Source organism: Salvelinus namaycush, chromosome 5 (assembly GCF_016432855.1).
Source record: "Salvelinus namaycush isolate Seneca chromosome 5, SaNama_1.0, whole genome shotgun sequence".
Lineage (NCBI taxonomy): Eukaryota > Metazoa > Chordata > Actinopteri > Salmoniformes > Salmonidae > Salvelinus > Salvelinus namaycush.
The window spans coordinates 26,269,629-26,288,301 of record NC_052311.1 but is presented as its reverse complement, the minus strand read 5'-3'; the positions used below and the strand labels follow the sequence as shown (position 1 = coordinate 26,288,301).

Genomic DNA, 18,673 nt, shown 5'->3' with positions numbered 1-18,673 from the left:
GTGATTGAGTAATGTTGATGTAATGTTCCATGGCTCTCCCCTAGGCAGAGGTCACTTATTCTACAGGGGACAGGTGGAGGATTCTGCCATTGCAGAGTCCATGGTCCATTTCATCAAAGATGTCTGTGTAGTGTTTTGTGTCCAGGTGTGGCAGTGGATCTGCCATCAAACACAGCTGGAGGATGATTGGAGGGTGGTGACCTGGGATCTGGTGACAAAGCTGACCCAGGAGGTCATGGGGAAGCTGAGGGGTGTCACACACTGTCAGGTAGGAGGAGTAGGACAAGCGCTTGAGGTTTCCAAAATAACTTCGAACTCCTTTAACGTTCCACCATCCTAGAAATTTATTCTGCCATTCTCTCCACTCTTCCCCCTCCTCCTCTAGGGCAGGACAGTGGTTGTTGACGGCTGCAGCCATGTTCCTAGAGGTGGTCGGGAAGAGAGGTTTCCCAGAGTTCCTCACCACAGACCTCAACCTGGACACCATCCTCACCTCACAAGCCAAAAGGCAGGAGGGTGGGGCAGTAGGGGACGTGCCCAGGCCGAAACTTCGAAGACCCCGTCCAACCTAGCATGGTATTTACACCCCTCAGCTCCCCCATGACCTCCTGGGTCAGCTGTCACCAGACCCCAGGTCACCACCCTCCCATCATCCTCCAGCGGGGTTTGTAGGCAGTCATTGTAGATAAGAATTGTTCTTAACGGACTTGTCTGAGAAAAACAAAGGTTCAATTAAAATACACCCCTCATAGTTCGTACACCTACATGCATATAAGTGTTCCTCTTGAAGATCACTCAAATTATTTTGTCTTTCTTGGCAATTGGAATGCTGATCCTGAATCCTACAATAAAATACAAACTTCTGCAGGAAAAACAATCAGGAAATATATTTTTTATTTAACTTTAGTTTTATTGAGAACTCCTTGGTGTTAGATTGGCATGGTCTATGTGCAGAATTCAGTATGATTGGGAAAAAGGCTCCCCCCCAAATAAAGGGGATAACTTGGATTAAGCCTTTTTTCAACATATGACCAACAGAAATAAAATCCCCAAACAAACATTTGTTTTTATCATGAAGTGGTTTTACGGGACTTTCACATGGGTACAACTAGAAAGGAAAATACTGAGCGGAAAATAAAAACCGATAAATCTGCACGTCAGTCATACAGCAGTCCAGGTGAGCTTTGAGTTCTGTGTCCCTGCATTCAGATCAACTGTGTCCTGTCCCCTCCTGGAGGCCACGCCGGGAACTACCACTGCGCCCCCTTGTGGCCAAGCAGAGGACTGCTTGAGCTCAGTAACTGAGTGCATCGCCCCTACGCCTCCCCCAGGAAATAAGTGATGTCTCCTTTTAAAAGTTCCACCTTTCTTTATTGGCACACGCCAGCCCACAAGTACAACCACAATCCTCCATCACCACCACTACAATTGATATCTTTCAACTTTTGCAAACTTTTTTATTCTTTGTCATTTTTTATATATAAATTACCATTAAAAACGTGAGAAGCAGATGCACATACAGGAGAAATACAGGCGTGAAAACACAGGAGTAAAAACCTGACTTAACGGCAGCCACCCTAACCACTTTCCACTCTTCTCATACTGTTTAATTTGTTTCAGTTAAAGAATAGAGTTGTCAACAGGGTTAAAAAAAAAAAGTAAAATAGGCATTCGTTTTTTTCCTCCTCTTCCCTCTGCGGCTCTCAGTCCAGGTCAGTGCACTGCAGGGGGCATTCACAAACAAACAACCGTAGCTGGGGTGTTGTCAGACTGCCGACTGGCAGCGTGTGTGCTCCTCTACTCTCACATGTCATTTGCCATGTCGTCGTGTTCTCCGGCTGACAGGTCTCCGTTGGCGTTGATGGTGGAGGCGTTGTCCTCGTAACCAGGGGGCATGAAGGCCAGGGTGTGGGGGTACAGCTTGTTACATGCGGCCCGGTACACCTCCGCTGCCTTTTGCTGCCCGTCGCCCAGATTTCCATCACGCAGCGCCTCCAGCACCTCTGTGCAGATCTGACAGGAAAGACAAGATAGGGTGTCTGCTTAGACTTGGGTCACACCACATTCACAATTGTTCCTTGCCTTTGTTTTTCCGAATACTTTTTTGGGCATAGATGTGGTAAAGAGGTCAATGGAACTCAACCAAAACAATGGAAAATGCCATGGAAACGTTTGGGGTAAAGATCCCAAATCTTCATTGCTCCCCAGCAAAATTTGCCTATGTTGACGTAAAAATCTGAGTAAAATGCTTGTACGGATGTCAACCGCAATACATGTTCATGTCATCGTAACCAATAAACTGCATTACAGTTAAAAACAACAACTGACTACCGCCACTGATTTCTGTATGCTAGCTATTCAACCAGTTTATACGAACGGGAGCTAGCATTTAGCAGTCACTTCTTGTAAACCTAAAAAGTGACAACTTATAAATGTTATGCAGCAAAAACAGCCAAATTATACTTCAGTAACCACATTGTGGGTCTGTCAGTCATGACAGATTTGACGAATATCCACTATGTTAGATCAGATTTGTTGAATGTGCACCAATCCGGCGCCCTATCCCCCCCGGTCTACGTTCCATTGACCTCTTTACCGCATCTATGGGACTACCATGCCAAAAGGTACTTGTTAAAATAAAAGCTCAGTGAGTAAGCGCTCACCGTGATGCTTCTTTCATTGAGGGACTCATCCAGCGCTGTAGCCAGCTCAGAGGCCATCTTGTCCGAGGACGGGTCCAGATAGAACATCATCTTTGCAGCTGCAGGGGGACAACATGGTGCTGATCAGTCACAAGTTCACACTGTGTGTCTGAGTGGTAATGGTACAGTCTCATGTGGGCTTGGCTGGGAGTGTTGGCTCAGGTAGTGTGTGTACGTACCAGCCACACGGTGTGGTATAGTGTTGGAGTGTTGGCTCAGGTAGTGTGTGTACGTACCAGCCACACGATGTGGTACAGAGTTGGAGTGTTGGCTCAGGTAGTGTGTGTACGTACCAGCCACACGATGTGGTATAGAGTTGGAGTGTTGGCTCAGGTAGTGTGTGTACGTACCAGCCACACAGTGTGGTATAGTGTTGGCTCAGGTAGTGTGTGTACGTACCAGCCACACGATGTGGTATAGTGTTGGGGAGTGTTGGCTCAGGTAGTGTGTGTACGTACCAGCCACACAGTGTGGTATAGTGTTGGCTCAGGTAGTGTGTGTACGTACCAGCCACACGATGTGGTATAGAGTTGGAGTGTTGGCTCAGGTAGTGTGTGTACGTACCAGCCACACGGTGTGGTATAGTGTTGGAGTGTTGGCTCAGGTAGTGTGTGTACGTACCAGCCACACGATGTGGTATAGAGTTGGAGTGTTGGCTCAGGTAGTGTGTGTACGTACCAGCCACACGGTGTGGTATAGTGTTGGAGTGTTGGCTCAGGTAGTTCTTGTTGAAGCTCTGTGGGTTGCTCTCCCCAAACAGCCGCGATATCTCCTGCTTCAAAACAGTCCGCACAGCCTCTGGTAGGTCCTTACTGTCTGACACTGAGGAACACACCCATTACAGTGGTCACCAATCGGAGTCAAGATCACTTTCGCATTCAAAAAGCAAGCTGAGATCTACCGCTCAGAATTAAAAAAAAATATTCTTTAAAACAACTTATATTTTTTTTTAAACATTAACCTAATAAAAAAAAATCTTTAACAATGAGGTTTGTACAGTAGGCCTAATACATTATCACAGCATATTGGCTATATGCCTGGTCTATTGTTGTTCTCAGACCAGATTATATTTCATAACAAGAAAATAGATTAATTTAACTTTTATTTAACTAGGCAAGTCAGTTAAGAACAAATTCTTATTTAGAATGACGGCCTACACTGGCCAAACCCGGAAGACACCGGGCCAATTGTGCGCCACCCTATGGGACTCCCAATCACAGCCAATTGTGATACAGCCTGGAATCTAACCAGGGTGTCTGTAGTGACGCCTCAAGCACTGAGTTGCAGTGCCTTAGACCGCTGCGCCACTCGGGAGATCAGTTAGTTTAGCACTTGCGAGGCACAGCTGAGCATAAATTGAAATTTGATTTTAATGTACTGATGGTACCTGCATCTGAGGTGCATGGTGCTTTCAAGACAACAGGGAACTTGGGGAAAAAACAATGTCAAATTATGACGTCAATAGTCTTCAGGTCGGAGGTCTAGAAAGATGCCAGTTTCCGAGTTGGATAACCGTTCAAAACTATATTTCCCCAGTCGGACCTCACCCCCCCCAGGTAGTTGAGGAGTTCGTCTTTTCCGAAAAATGAAATGGTTCCAAATGGGAACCCTTTGCTTACCTGGTGCGCAGGGCTCCTGAATCAAGTGCACCTACCTCCAACAGCGCAACACAAATAAATGCCTCGATCACACCGACAGCGTTGTTGCGCAAATTGCTACGCGGCATCATTTGGATGTGTGCAACAAAAGTTCAACATTCACCTTCTGCTACCATTTCTGTCAAGCCGTGTACACATACAGTCTGAGGCATACGTTCAATAAATCCAACGTATGCACCACCCAGAACGCACTGCAACTAGCTCTTCTAGCAACGCTGCAAGGCAAACGCAGCGTTCCATTGGAAATTAATGTACCTCGGGTGAACAAGGAGTAAAAAAAAAATACATCAAGAGCGCAAGCCGTTATCGTTGGCTTTTCTACAAAAATGTTTTGTAATCCACTAGGAATGCCTCGCGACCGACCGGTTGGTGACCACTGCATTACAGCATAGAATCAGAACGTGGTAGAGATCTTTGTAGCAGAACACAGACAACTATTCCAGTAACAATTCAACAAAAGGGTTCAGAGACAGATGGAGTTGTGGGCAATGACAAGGCCCCTCAGCCTGGCCATGTGACAGGTGGCAGAAGCCCTACTCTACTGTACCTCCTTTGAAGAAGCGCACTAGACACTGGTGCAGCCAAGGGTGGGAGGGCTCCATGGAGAACGCTCTCTTCACTGACTGCAACATCAGCAGGTACTTCTCTACGAGAGGGAAAGAGACTTTGTTTTCACTGACAAAAGGTACCGGATACTTTGTGTGTCAGAATGTCAATCAGCATCTTGTTCCTTTACCTTTCCTGAAGTAGATCTCGAAGGCTAGGAGGTGGGTCTCAATCTTGTTCTTCACCAGGTTTTTCAGGGGTGTTAAAAACTTCACTGCCTCCTCGAGTGGGTTCTCCACCTACAGGGGGAAGAAAACAAATGGGTCTTATTCCAAAAACACCACTCAGTCTCCTAATTGGTGTAATATCACCATGTTCTGCAGTGATATCCCACAAGGCTAATGGTAGTAGCCATGCGGCTAAAGCGTTAAACCACAGGTTTGTTCTTTGAGACATTTCCAACGACTAGGGCTCACTGTGAGGAGTCTGCCGGGATAGGCCTCAGTCATTCCTTCATCTTCTACAGGCTACACACACGCACCTTGGCTAGTTTGTCTGGTATGAGCTCCTCCTTGGGTCCTCCGATCTCCTCGTCGTCGTCCTCTTTCTTCTTCTTCTGGTTCTTCAGCTGTTTCTCCTTCTCGGCGTTCTTCTTCTCCTCCTCTAGTTGGGCTTTCTTCTGGGCTCGTCTCTGTTTGTTCCTCAGCTTCTTCAGCTCTTTGTCATTCAGGTTCTCTGTGGGACACAGGTTCACTCAGAGATCACGACTACACCAAACCAAAAAAAATAAAACATTGTAGGAAACATCAAATTAGTGATAATCAAACAAGCGGCGGTTTGGGGTCTCGCAGACAGACTCCCTCTCTCTCGCACAGACTGGCGCTCACACACACACGTACCGGCGTCGGCCTGGTGTTCCTTGTTGTCGTCGGTGAGGGGGTTGTCGTGCAGGCCGAGGTAGATCTGGATGGCGGTGCGGGCTGCTTTGTAGTAGAAGGGGTGCATGCGCAGCACGTCCTCCAGCTTGAGCAGGTCCACGTAGGATCGCAGCGTCATCTTCCTCATGCAGTACGTGTGGAAGTCAAACTGGTCGTCCGTGATCTCCACAAAATGCTGATGGGACACAGAACAGAGATGGTTTATGATGAAATCCAAACAGAGCAGACCTGCACTATCACTGAGCCATCTATACAGGTTTAACCCTCAGTGAATCTGCATGATGATCTCTAAAAACAGAGACCACATTGCTCTTTTTCATTTCTGACTTCTCATTTCAGCACATTTTAAGGGGGAGGAAATCTAACTTACTAACCACCTTCACCATAAAAAAATAATAAGTGCCTGCTTCCCCCCAGGTTAGAAAACGTACCCTCTCGATCTCATGGCACTTCTTGAGAGCGTCTCCAAACTTGTTCATGGACTTGTAGGCCAAAGCACATTCTGTCTGGTACCACATGCACTGCATCTCATTGAGATTCTCTACCGCCGACGCACCCTCCTGAAACAGACAGATAGCACCACACACACAGAGACAGACACACAAAGGGTTTTAAGGCAACAAGCATCATGTGGAGTCTACACAGACAGCTTAACACACACTGACTGACCCGTGTGAACTTTGAGCACATCTCCTCAGCCTCTTTGACCAGGCCGGCCTTCAACATGTACTTGGCACATTTTGAGTTGATGAAGCGGTCAGCAGTGTCCAGAGCCTGGGCCTCGTCCATCCACCTGGCTGCTTCCTTTATGTTACCTGCATGCTAGAGACACAAAGATGGAGAGTAATAGTAAAAATCAACAGAGATACCTTAGCAGAGAAGAAGAGCGCTATAAATCACATTGAGCCACACTAAATGTCCACCATGATGGCAGCTCTAGAAAGTGTGTGTTACCTTGTATATCTTGGCCTTGATGAGGAACAGTTCTATGAGCGTGGGTGTGCTCTCGATGGCTGTGTTGATGTAGTCCAGGGCTAGCGTCTGCTGGCCCACGTGGTCAAAGTGCTGCGCCAGGAAGTACTGGACCCACAGTAGAGTGGTGGGGGGCTCCTCCTTACCACCATCTACACATAGACATAATGACATTCTAATACTACTCCGATTAGATTTCATAACACATGAAAATCTGATGGCACTCACCATTTTGATTGAACATTCGACAGCTTTTCAAACACGTCTCGTATCCAACCACTAATTCTTCAACGATTGACACCTACATGGATGGGAACAAGGATACGCAGGATTACCCAGACTTCTCAGCCCAGGGCAGGCATGTTATTTCAGTGACTTGCTGGGGCCAATGGAATGGCAGTGGTTCTCCCTCACCTTTTCCTTGTCGTGATACAGGGACTTCAGAGTGGTGAAGACAGGCGGACAGCCTTTACTGAAGTTGGTCCTCAGATAGCAGTCCAGACATTCACGGAACTTCTCACCTGAAAAGAATAGAGCTCAGACACCCCATTCTCTAGCGTTCCACACACCACACGTTTCAACATGCTTGTGTCTACCCACCGTCGTCTTGAAAGGTCCTCATTCCAGGGATAATTACACAGTAATGATAATGGCAGGCTTATGTACCTGTGAGGAAGGTGAGAGGCAGCCTCCGGGGAACCAGTCCTTTGGGATACTTCACCCATGCCTCCTCATAGAGCTTCTGCCTCTCCTCTATGCTAGCTGGGGACACAGAACAAGCCAACAGTCAGAGCATGGCATTCATACACAGATTCAATTCTGGTCACAAAATCTACCAAACACATTCGTCAATGTAATGAGGTGACTCATGCTACAGAGGGGACTGGTGAGAGGGTCCAGTGGGAATGGGGTGGGTAGCAGTGGGGGTTCAAAGGTTACCTGGTTTCAGTGCTTTCTCCAGACCCTGGTAGTAGGCCCAGTTCTCAGGGTTCCTTTCCTGGAGTTGTCGGTAGACTTCTGTGGCCTCCTCCGAGCGATCTAGCTGCAGCAGCAGCTCTCCTGCAGGGATGGACAGAATCACATGAATCATGTTAGATCTACACATCTCTTCCCCCCCAGATGCAAATACTCAACACACACACACACACCTCTGGTCTCCTCCACAGCAAGCTTGTCACAGATCTGTTTCTCGTAGGTTGTGAGGTGCTCCAGTGCTTCCTTGAACAGCCCCGCCTCCCTGAGCACCTGGTTCTGGTACAGCAGCAGCTCACTGTACTCGTAGTCCACTTTGTCCGGCGATGTCTGAAACACAGCACCACCAATCACATTTACTGAAACAGGCAGAGTGACCAATCACATTTGCTGATACAGGCAGGGGGACGAATGAGATTCACTAATACATAACCAACAAATAAATTACTGACAGACAAGTTAATCAGGTGTACTGATCCAGGCAGGGTGACCAATCAGTATAATTGACAGACAGGTGATACAGGAACACCACAGAGTAATCAATGAGACTTCTTAAGACTCAAAAACAGAGGTCAGAGAGAGGTCAAGCCCAGCTCACCTGTTGTGTTTTGCGGAATTCTTCGACGATCTTGGCGGCCATCTCAAAGTCTTCCAACAGGTGGTAGGCCACGGCGTAGCCGATCCATGAGGCCCTCTGCGCTGGACGCAGCTGCAGGAGCTGATAGCGGGTCTCCTGCAAAGAGAGCGAGACACAAAATGATACACAAAGCAAGAGAGAATACTTGAGAGGAGACAGACTCTCTCCCGGTCCTCACCCTGTAGCCCTCCAGGTCTCTCATCTGGATTTGGAGCAGTGAAAGGTCCCTGAGGATCTGCAGGTTGTCTTTGTCCCACTTCAGAGCGTTGCGATAGCACTTGATGGCCTCGTCGTACTTCTTATCCGACCGCTGCAGCAGACCGTACACATGCCAGCCTGGGAGAGGAAGGGTTAAGGAGGCAAAACAGACATACCCCCAAAGAAAAAAAATCCCTCGCAAAAAAAAACATTTGGAGAACTGAAAGGGCATGGGAACAGAGAGAACGTAATACTCATGGTGACAAATCAAAACAGTGGACCCTGTATTAATGCAACCAGGCCTAGACTATTAGCCTTAACAGTAACAATCAGAGCTAATCTAGCTCTCTCCCATTCCCTGTCTGGATTACGTGGGGTAGACATGGCGCAGTAAGGGCATGTGGGATGGAGTAGAAAGTTTGGGCTTATTATGAGCCTTTGATGAAAGTCCTCACACCTGAGTAGGAACTTCATACAAAACCTCACCTCATTAGCCCTAGTATAGAAGGATACAGACATGGCTCTTGAGGTCGTTGCGCAGGCCTCGTCTCACCAGCTCATACGCATCCTCCTTCTTCCCCAAACAGTTCAGGGTCAGGCCTTTCATCGCCAGTGTCTCTGAGGGACAGATGATTGAGAGAGGAATTAGTGTTAGTCACAGCCTAAACACTACACCAGAAGAGGATTTACCATCACTCATGTTCTAAACTGAGTAAAGGATATGAAAAATGTCCATGGTCACCCAGTTCGGATATCAAACCTGGACCAGACGGTTGTTGAGTCATTTCGTTCTTTCCGACTACTGAAAAGACAAGTGAGAGTAGCAGCTGTTGAAGCGGGCCTCACCTCCATGCTCTGTGAACTTTGGGTTGGAGAGGATCTGTTTGCAGAACTTGAGTCCATTTCTGTACTGCTTGTGCTCGTAGCATCTCTGCAACAGGGGAGAGGTGTTGTCATCAAGGTTTTTGTAAAGCTTGTTCTTAGAGTTCTGATCTGAGGAACCCCCCAAATATATGGTTACAAAAAATGTACGCAAATATTCTAGAGGGGTTGACAGTATACCGTATTTTACGATATACCGATATTTATGCACAGACCGGTCTATAACGGTATTTGAATGTTTGGTTTGTTAAATGTGATACGCCGTGTGTAATGTCAATTTTTACAGTTTACTCCACTACCCGAGTCAACTCTCTCCCCACAGACATAGTCCCACCCACTGTCACACAAGGAGCACATTTGTTGTTGCTTGACCACAAGACACTTTCGTTCAGTTTGCAGGGTCAATGCAGCACATGCAACAATGTTGATGACAACGCTGTTGTTTCCACTGATCTTAATATAAACCCACAAGCATTCTATAATTACAATATTAGTTTGTGTTTCTTACATCTGCAAACAGCTAGTTTGTATTTTCTTAGCAAGTTAAGCTAAATCGTGTTAGCCACTAAAGCTAATCGCTAGTTAGCTGGCTAGCGAACAAGCTTAATAAAAGTACTGAGTCAGAGCAAACGTAGCTAGCTAATACAGCCAGATAGCAGTACTGGTGGAGGCTTAAAATCAGCATGTTGTTTGTGCAACAGTATCTTCTAAATCAAAGAGGAATAAACAAAGCATGAATATGTTGCCTATATGAATAAAGATTTAATGTAGGCAAAGATCAGGGTCACCGAGGAAACACTGATCACTTTGGTTCCTACCCTGTCACAATAACTCGTCCATGGCATTTTTCATTCGTTATCATGTCAAACACTATTGAAAGTGCCCACTATTATTTATATACTAACTATAAAATTATCATAAACATTCTATTGCCATGATCTCAAAAGTTCACCCAAGTGTTTTGATCTAAATCGCAACATTTTATTAAAAATAAGGCCTAGTATTTTTGCCCATATCGTGGCAGTGTGGAAATAATCTTAAGAGTGCAGGAAATGCAGAAATTTATGGAAATGCAGGAAATTATTTTAGGTTGAAATTGAATTGAACAGTATAAAACAATCAGAATGGAGAAAGACCCATTGAAATAATTTATAATATATGTGTCGCCACCCTAGGTTCACACAATACTCAAAAAGCAAATTTAGAACTTTTATTAATCAAAAACCTGTCAATTTTGAAAAATACCATATAAGATATGATATTTTGGCCATATCGCCCAGTCCTAGTTGACTGTCTATATAGGGTTGTGCATGAACACTTGCAGGTAGGTTGTCTGGTGATAATATCCAGCAAGCAAGCACAGTAGCACGTCATAACCCCAATACAGTAAGACTTGATTGAGTCGGGGTGAAAAAAATCAGCTAGCCTTCTTTGTGGGAATGTATGGTCAGATGGGTGTTGATATGCAGTGATTAGAGAATCGGTCAAAGATTCCTATCTGCCTGGGTCAGCGGTGGCCTATCACCCCCGTAACCAGCCTGCCAGCTCCCCACACAAAGCTAATGCCCGGGAATCCCCACTGGCATAGGGAGAGGGCAGTGGCTCCGATAGAACTGGGGAGTGCTCAACACAGCAACTAAAACAAAAGTTTTTATAATGTTACACAGAAAGAGTGACAACAGAAATCACATCTACGCAAAACATTACACTTGTGGTGAGCATTTAACAGGGAAACTAGTCCCGCCCACCATCACCTTACACGCTTCCTCAAACAGCAGAGGCTATTCCCATATGCAGAGTAAAATTATGCAAGGATCTAGCCGACTAGTGTGGACGGACTAACACTGACTCGATTTTTGGCTGAAATAGCCAAATCCACAAATTTGAAGGGGTGTCCACATACTTATGTGTATATATAGATCTACTGGATATATTTAATCAGTGTTTGCTCTGTTAAAAAAAGACCACTAATGCAAATCAAACGTCTCTTTACCATATGATCTTTGCTAGACGATTTAACTCAACCCGCGATTTATGATGGAGTTGAGCGGCGACTAATGTGGGCGGACTCGAACGCCGAGTTCACATAAAATTGTGTTTTGTAATTTATTTATTTTTTAAAGACTGATTTCAGCACCCCAAGAATAGGCCGCAATTACACAGAACAATGTAGTTTGTAATTGCGGGCTATTCTTGGGGTGCTGAAACCAGTTGTTTTTTGACAAAAACTTGATTTTATGTGAAATTCAAGATCGAGTCCGCCCACACTAGTCGCCGCTCAACTCCATCATAAATCGCGGGTTGAGTTTAATCGTCTAGCAAAGATCATATGGTAAAGACACGTTTGCTTTGCAGCAGAGTGGTCTTTTTTTGTTACAGAGCAAACCCTGAAGAAATATCTTCAGTAGGCCTATACACACGGTAGTATGTGGACACTAGAGGTCGACCGATTAATCGGAATGGACGATTAATTAGGGCCGATTTCAAGTTTTCATAACAATTGGAAATCGGTATTTTTGGACACCGATTTGGACGTTTTTTTGTTGTTGTTTGTTTGAGTTTTTTTACACCTTTATTTAACTAGGCAAGTCAGTTAAGAACACATTCTTATTTTCAATGACGGCCTAGGAACGGTGGGTTAACTGCCTTGTTCAGGGGCAGAACGACAGATTTTTACCTTGTCAGCTCGGGGATTCAATCTTGCAACCTTACAGTTAACTAGTCCAACGCTCTAACCACCTGCCTTACATTGCACTCCACGAGGAGCCTGCCTGTTATGCAAATGCAGTTAGAAGCCAAGGTAAGTTGCTAGCTAGCATTAAACTTATCTTATAAAAAACAATCAATCATAATCACTAGTTAACTACACATGGTTGATGATATTACTAGTTTATCTAGCGTGTCCTACGTTGAATATAATCGATGCGTTGCGCATTCGCGAAACAGGACTGTCGTTGCTCAAACGTGTACCTAACCATAAACATCAATGCCTTTCTTAAAATCAATACACAAGTATATCTTTTTTAAACCTGCATATTTAGTTAATATTGCCTGCTAAAATGAATTTCTTTTAACTAGGTAAATTGTGTCACTTCTCTTGCAACAGAGTCAGGGTATATGCAGCAGTTTGGGCCGCCTGGCTCGTTGCAAACTGTGTGAAGACTATTTCTTCCTAACAAAGACAGCCAACTACGCCAAACGGGGGATGATTTAACAAAAGCGCATTTGCGAAAAAAGCACAATCGTTGCATGACTGTACCTAACCATAAACATCAATGCCTTTCTTAAAATCAATACACAGAAGTATATATTTTTAAACCTGCATATTTAGCTAAAAGAAATCCAGGTTAGCAGGCAATATTAACCAGGTGAAATTGTGTCACTTCTCTTGCGTTCATTGCACGCAGAGTCAGGGTATATGCAACAGTTTGGGCCGCCTGGCTCGTTGCGAACTAATTTGCCAGAATTTTACGTAATTATGACATAACATTGAAGGTTGTGCAATGTAACAGGAATATTTAGACTTATGGATGCCACCCGTTAGATAAAATACCGTATTTCACTGAAAGAATAAACGTTTTGTTTTCGAATTGATAGTTTCCGGATTCGACCATATTAATGACCAAAGGCTCGTATTTCTGTGTATTATGTTATAATTAAGTCTATGATTTGATAGAGCAGTCTGACTGAGCGATGGTAGGCACCAGCAGGCTAGTAAGCATTCTTTCAAACAGCACTTTAGTGCGTTTTGCCAGCAGCTCGTCGCTGTGCTTCAAGCATTGCGCTGTTTGTGACTTCAAGCCTATCAACTCCCGAGATTAGACTGGTGTAACCGATGTGAAATGGCTAGCTAGTTAGCGGGGTGCGTGCTAATAGCGTTTCAAACGCCACTTGCTCTGAGACTTGGAGTAGTTGTTCCCCTTGCTCTGCATGGGTAACGCTGCTTCGAGCCCAGGTAGGAGCGAGGAGAGGGATGGAAGCTATACTGTTACACTGGCAATACTAAAGTGCCTATAAGAACATCCAATAGTCAAAGGTATATGAAATACAAATCGTATAGGAGAGAAATAGTCCTATAATAACTACAAACTAAAACTTCTTACCTGGGAATATTGAAGACTCATGTTAAAAGGAACCACCAGCTTTCATATGTTCTGAGCAAGGAACTTAAACGTTAGCTTTCTTACATGGCACATATTGCACTTTTACTTTCTTCTCCAACACTTTGTTTTTGCATTATTTAAACCAAATTGAACATGTTTCATTATTTATTTGAGGCTAAATTGATTTTATTTATGTATTAAGTTAAAATAAGTGTTCATTCAGTATTGTTGTAATTGTCATTATTACAAATAAATTATTTTTATTTTTATAAAAAAAAAATATATATATATATTTAAAAAAATCATCCGATTGATCGGTATCGGCTTTTTTGGGTCATCCAAAAATTGGTATTGAAAAATCATAATCGGTCGACCTCTAGTGGACACCCCTCCATTTCAACCAAAAATTGAGCACACAGCCATGCAATCGCCACAGACAAACAATGGCAGTAGAATGGTCTTACTGAAAAGCTCAGTGACTTTCAACATGGCACCATCATAGGATGCCACTTTTCCAACCAGTCAGTTAGTCAAATTTCTGCCCTGGTCAACTGTAAGTGCTGTTATTGTGAAGTGGAAACATCTAGGAGCAACAACAGCTCAGCGTCGAACGGGACCGCTGAGTGCTTAAGTGCGTAAAAAATTGTCTGTCCTCGGTTGCAACACTCACTACCAAGTTCCAAACTGCCTCTGGAAGCAACGTCAGCACAAGAACTGGTCGTCGGGAGCTTCATGAAATGGGTTTCCATGGCCAAGCAGCCGCAGACAAGCCTAAAATCACCATGCACAATGCCAAGTGTGCCTAGAGTGGTGTAAAGCTTGCCATCATTGGACTCTAGAGAAGTGGAAACGCATTCTCTAGAGTGAAGAATCACACTTTCCCATCTGGCAGTCTGACAGACGAATCTGGGTTTGGCAGATGCCAGGAGAACGCTACCTGCCCGAATGCATAGTGACAACTGTAAAGTTTGGTGGAGGAGGAATAATGGTCTGGGGTTGCTTTTCATGGTTTGAGCTAGGCCCCTTAATCCAGGGAAGGGAAATCTTAATGCTACAGCATACAATTACATTATTTTACCCCTTTTTCCTCCCTAAATTTGGTGATATCCAATTGTGATCCAATAACAATCATCTCATCACTGCAACTCCCCAACTGGCTCGGGAGAGGCAAAGGTCGAGTCATGCGTCCTCCGAAACCTGACCCGCCAAACAGAGCTTCTTAACACCCGCATGCTTAACCCGGATGACAGCTGCACCAATGTGTCGGCGGAAACACTGTTCAACTGACAACAGAGGTCAGCCTGCAGGGACCTGGCCTGCGACAAAGAGTCACTAGAGCGCAATAAGCCAAGCAAAGGCCCAAACCACCTAACCGGACGACGCTAGGCCAATTGTGCGCCGCCCTATGGGACTCCCGGTCGCGGCTGGTTGTGGGATCGAACCCGGGTCTGTAGTGATGCCTCAAGCACTGCGATTCAGTGCCTTAGACCTCTGTGCCACACGGGAGGCATACAATGACATTCTAGATGATTCTGTGCTTCCTACTTTGTGGCAACAGTTTGGGGAAGGCCTTTTCCTGTTTCAGCATGACAATGCCCCCGTGCACAAAGCGAGGTCCATAAAGAAATGGTTTGTCGAGATCGGTGTGGAAGAACTTGACTGGCCTGCACAGAACCCTGACCTCAACCCCATCTCACACTTTTGGGATGAATTGGGACGCCAACTGCAAGCCAGGCTTAAAATCGCCCAAGATCAGTGCCCGACCTCACCAATGCTCTTGAATGGAAGCAAGTCCCTGCAGCAATGTTCCAACATCTAGTGGAAAGCCTTCCCAGAAGAGTGGAGGCTGTTGTAACAGCAAAGGGGGAGCAACTCCATATTAATGCCCATGATTTTGGAATGAGATGTTCGACATGTAGGTGGCCACATACTTTTAGTAATGTAGTGTACTTTTCTGAAATAAATATTATATAAGTCGTATGAAAACAAGATGATGTTTGTAACCAACAGGTTGTAGTTCACACTGTAGGAGTGGGTTATTTGAATTTGCAGGCCCTAAGTGATGGCGAGCTAATTACACCACCTAACTGGATAATAATAACTACAACAATTGTTCAACACCATGCCCAGAAATAGGACAAACGTGTGAATGGTACTCAATATTCAGCAGAGAAAGTCGACTAAATGTGTGCAGTTCGTTGGCATCATAGGACGCAAACTGTATAATTAGTCCCCATCTGATCTGTGGTTCAGCAAAGCGTGAGTGACAGCTAGTTGGCTGGCTAGCTAGCAAGGTTTTGTTAGCTAGCTAACTCGTAGTTGTACAATCAGTGGCAAATGATTGCATTAGCTAACACACCCAAGTTTGCAGTAATATAATTGGTGACATCATGCAAATACGTTGTGCATGTGAAATGTAACGCGTACATGGTTACAGATAATCGTGTTGCTAAAATGCTGAGTAATGACGAAACACCTGTGCTTTTGGACGTAGAATGAGTTTGCAGATAGCTAGTTCGCATAGCTAGCTAACTTATCTAGCCGTAGCTAGCAAGCTAGCTAAGCATATGCCATCCGTGTTTGAGACATGCATTTATTTTAAACTATCACCCTATAACAAACTGGGACTACACATACACCAAAGTTACCTAGCTATAAGCCATGTTGCATGTTACCTAACGTTACCGGTTGCAAACAAACTGCTAACTAGCAGGCTAATGACAACCTGGCAGGCCATTTCGAGTGCCTCGAAACATGTTAGTCCACGAGTTAGCTAAAGTTAACGTTCGTTGAGCAGGCGATGGAAGGAACAGCAGATGTCAGCTAACAAGACGACATGATTGCATGCTGTTTTATTACAAGCAACGCTACTCGAATCAAACCTTTAACGTTATAGTTACTTGAAATGGATTTAGCTAGCGACAGCTAAGCACTTAACCTTACCAATATTCTCTTGAAGAGAGCATTCTCCTTCGGCGGTAGAGTAATTGAGGGCATTCTGTAAACTGGCTACTCTTCTGTAGCTTCAAGCATGAATCAACGTTTCCTCTCTCTCCCCTCTCGGTCTTTTTGAGGCAAAGTTCCCGGAGTTGTCTTGCTCTATTTCGGGCTCTTCTTCCTCACGTGGTGACAGCCAAGGCCCCCTTTAGACCAAAATGGCCGAATACCTTCTCCCCCGGGTCAAGCTGTTCTCCGCGTCTGCGTGCATGCTGTGCAAAATGATCGAAATGAAAAGTTGCAAATGTAACCAATCAATCAAAAGACAGTTACAGAAGGGGGACGTGTTATAAAGTATAGTGCATCGCTTCGGCAATAGACGTGATGTAAAATTGATTCTTTACTGATAAGGCTGCATTGCACTTTCAGACCTTTTCTTAACTCCAGCCTTGGATTCTGGAATGGTACCTTCATATATAGTCAGTCAATGAGAGGTATATTGCACTTAGCCAAAGGAAACCGACTCTCCTTAATTTATCTATCCAGAGTCGGAACGGTGCTGGGAAAGGTGGTCAGCCAGAGCCCAGCGCGATATATGGCTGGGGAAACGTACCTCAATCCAGGGATGGAATACATAGTTGTACTCATAATCATCCCGAAATGATTAAAGGTAAATCTAGAAGATTGAAATAATGCTGTTTTTATTTTATTAAACTGACTATTTCGCTAGCATAGCCGCGGGAGGTAGGGGTGGTGAGGGTGCAGCAGCACCCCCTGAAAAATCTGAATAGAAAATATATATACTAAACAAAAGTAGTGCATTAGGCCTTTACTAGTATTAGTAGACTGATATATATGTATGTATTGTGGGAAACAACAACAAAAATCAGCATCTCTGCTTTGTCTAACAGGGTAGTTGTATAATTAAGTATCTTGCCGGATTGGAATTGTAAGAGTTGTTGCCCTGTCCCTTTCTCTGGGATTGTTATTCTAATGAAATCCAGAAAGAACAAAACCCTGTCCTTAAACAGGTGCAAAGTTATGAGCAAAAAGCATCCACAAAACATAACATTTTATATTTTTCTTGATCAAATAACATGGAAAACAACCACTTTTTGTGCAGTATTCATTTACCATCCTTACAAACCCCTTCATATAAAATGTACATGGCTGTATTGTACACAACATAACCAAAAGTATATGGACACCTGCTCGTCGACATCTCATTTCAAAATCATGGGCATTAATATGGAGTTGGTCCCCCCTTTGCTGCTATAACAGCCTCCAATCTTATGGGAAGGCTTTCCACTAGATGTTGGAACATTGCTGCGGGGACTTGCTTCTATTCAACCACAAGAGAATTAGTGTGGTCAGGCACTGATGTTGGGCGATTAGGCCTGGCTCGCAGTCGCCATTCCAATTCATCCCAAAGGTGTTCGATGGGGTTGAGGTCAGGGCACTGTGCAGGCTAGTCAAGTTCTTCCACACCGATCTCGACAAACCATTCCTGTATTGACCTCGCTTTGTGGACAGGGACATTGGCATGCTGAAACAGGAAAGGTCCTTCCACTGCTCCAGAGTCCAATGGCGGTGAGCTTTACAGCACTTCAGCCGACACTTGGCATTGCGCATGGTGATCTTACACGGTGCCTAAACCGGACGCGTCGCAAAATAAATGTACACATACATGTTATTCAATCATTGCACCTAAACTGCTCGCACACGCCAACGAGCGTCTGCGTTGTCAGGCGCTAAAATAGAAGTTGCTTCTATTTGTGACGCAGAACGTGATCCTCTCCCATCTCCTCATTGGCTTTTAGAAGCATATACCCACGTGCCATCTCCTCATTGGTTATACCAACGTGAGGGATTGAAAGATGAACTGAGGTCGGTTGTGGTAATACACCTTTTTATGAAAGTTAGTTGCCAATTACCATATAAAGTCCAAAGAAGAAAAAGCCTGTAAGGAGGACAGATGACTAGAAACGATTTGGTTGACCGTTTTATGTGTCGATTAATTGTCGGAGTAGAGGACCTTGTGCATTTCAGGTAAAATAACAACTCAATGTTTATATCCCAGGACAAATTAGCTAGAAACTGCAAGCTAGCTAGCTAAATTGCCATAAAT

At 44.7% G+C, this 18,673-nt stretch overlaps 1 protein-coding gene and 1 non-coding gene across 2 annotated transcripts; both read right to left on the bottom strand.

Moving 5' to 3' along the window:
• Window positions 1-877: 877 nt before the first annotated feature.
• Window positions 878-16,605, bottom strand: LOC120048110 (N-alpha-acetyltransferase 15, NatA auxiliary subunit-like). The gene is made up of 20 exons (XM_038993823.1): window positions 16,552-16,605; window positions 9,470-9,554; window positions 9,137-9,241; window positions 8,604-8,761; window positions 8,387-8,521; window positions 7,965-8,118; window positions 7,756-7,875; window positions 7,483-7,578; window positions 7,231-7,337; window positions 7,045-7,117; window positions 6,799-6,968; window positions 6,514-6,666; window positions 6,276-6,404; window positions 5,806-6,019; window positions 5,448-5,641; window positions 5,097-5,205; window positions 4,908-5,006; window positions 3,381-3,524; window positions 2,664-2,761; window positions 878-2,013 (listed from the first exon to the last, which is right to left on the bottom strand). The coding sequence occupies exons 1-20, from the start codon at window positions 16,603-16,605 to the stop codon at window positions 1,804-1,806; spliced, it is 2,607 nt and encodes an 868-aa protein (XP_038849751.1). The 3' UTR covers window positions 878-1,803.
• On the bottom strand, window positions 5,277-5,412 carry LOC120048927. Its single transcript, XR_005477076.1, has one exon. It is a non-coding gene; the product is annotated as a small nucleolar RNA SNORA18 (small nucleolar RNA).
• Window positions 16,606-18,673: the final 2,068 nt, after the last annotated feature.

Coding starts and splice junctions, on each gene's coding strand:
- LOC120048110 (XM_038993823.1), bottom strand. CDS start 16,605: ATGCCCTCAATTACTCTACCGCCGAAGGAGAATGCTCTCTTCAAGAGA. Junction 7,338..7,482: donor GCCTCTCACCTTCCTCACAG/GTACATAAGCCT, acceptor TATTCTTTTCAG/GTGAGAAGTTCCGTGAATGT. Junction 5,206..5,447: donor TACCAGACAAACTAGCCAAG/GTGCGTGTGTGT, acceptor TTCCCCCTGTAG/GTGGAGAACCCACTCGAGGA.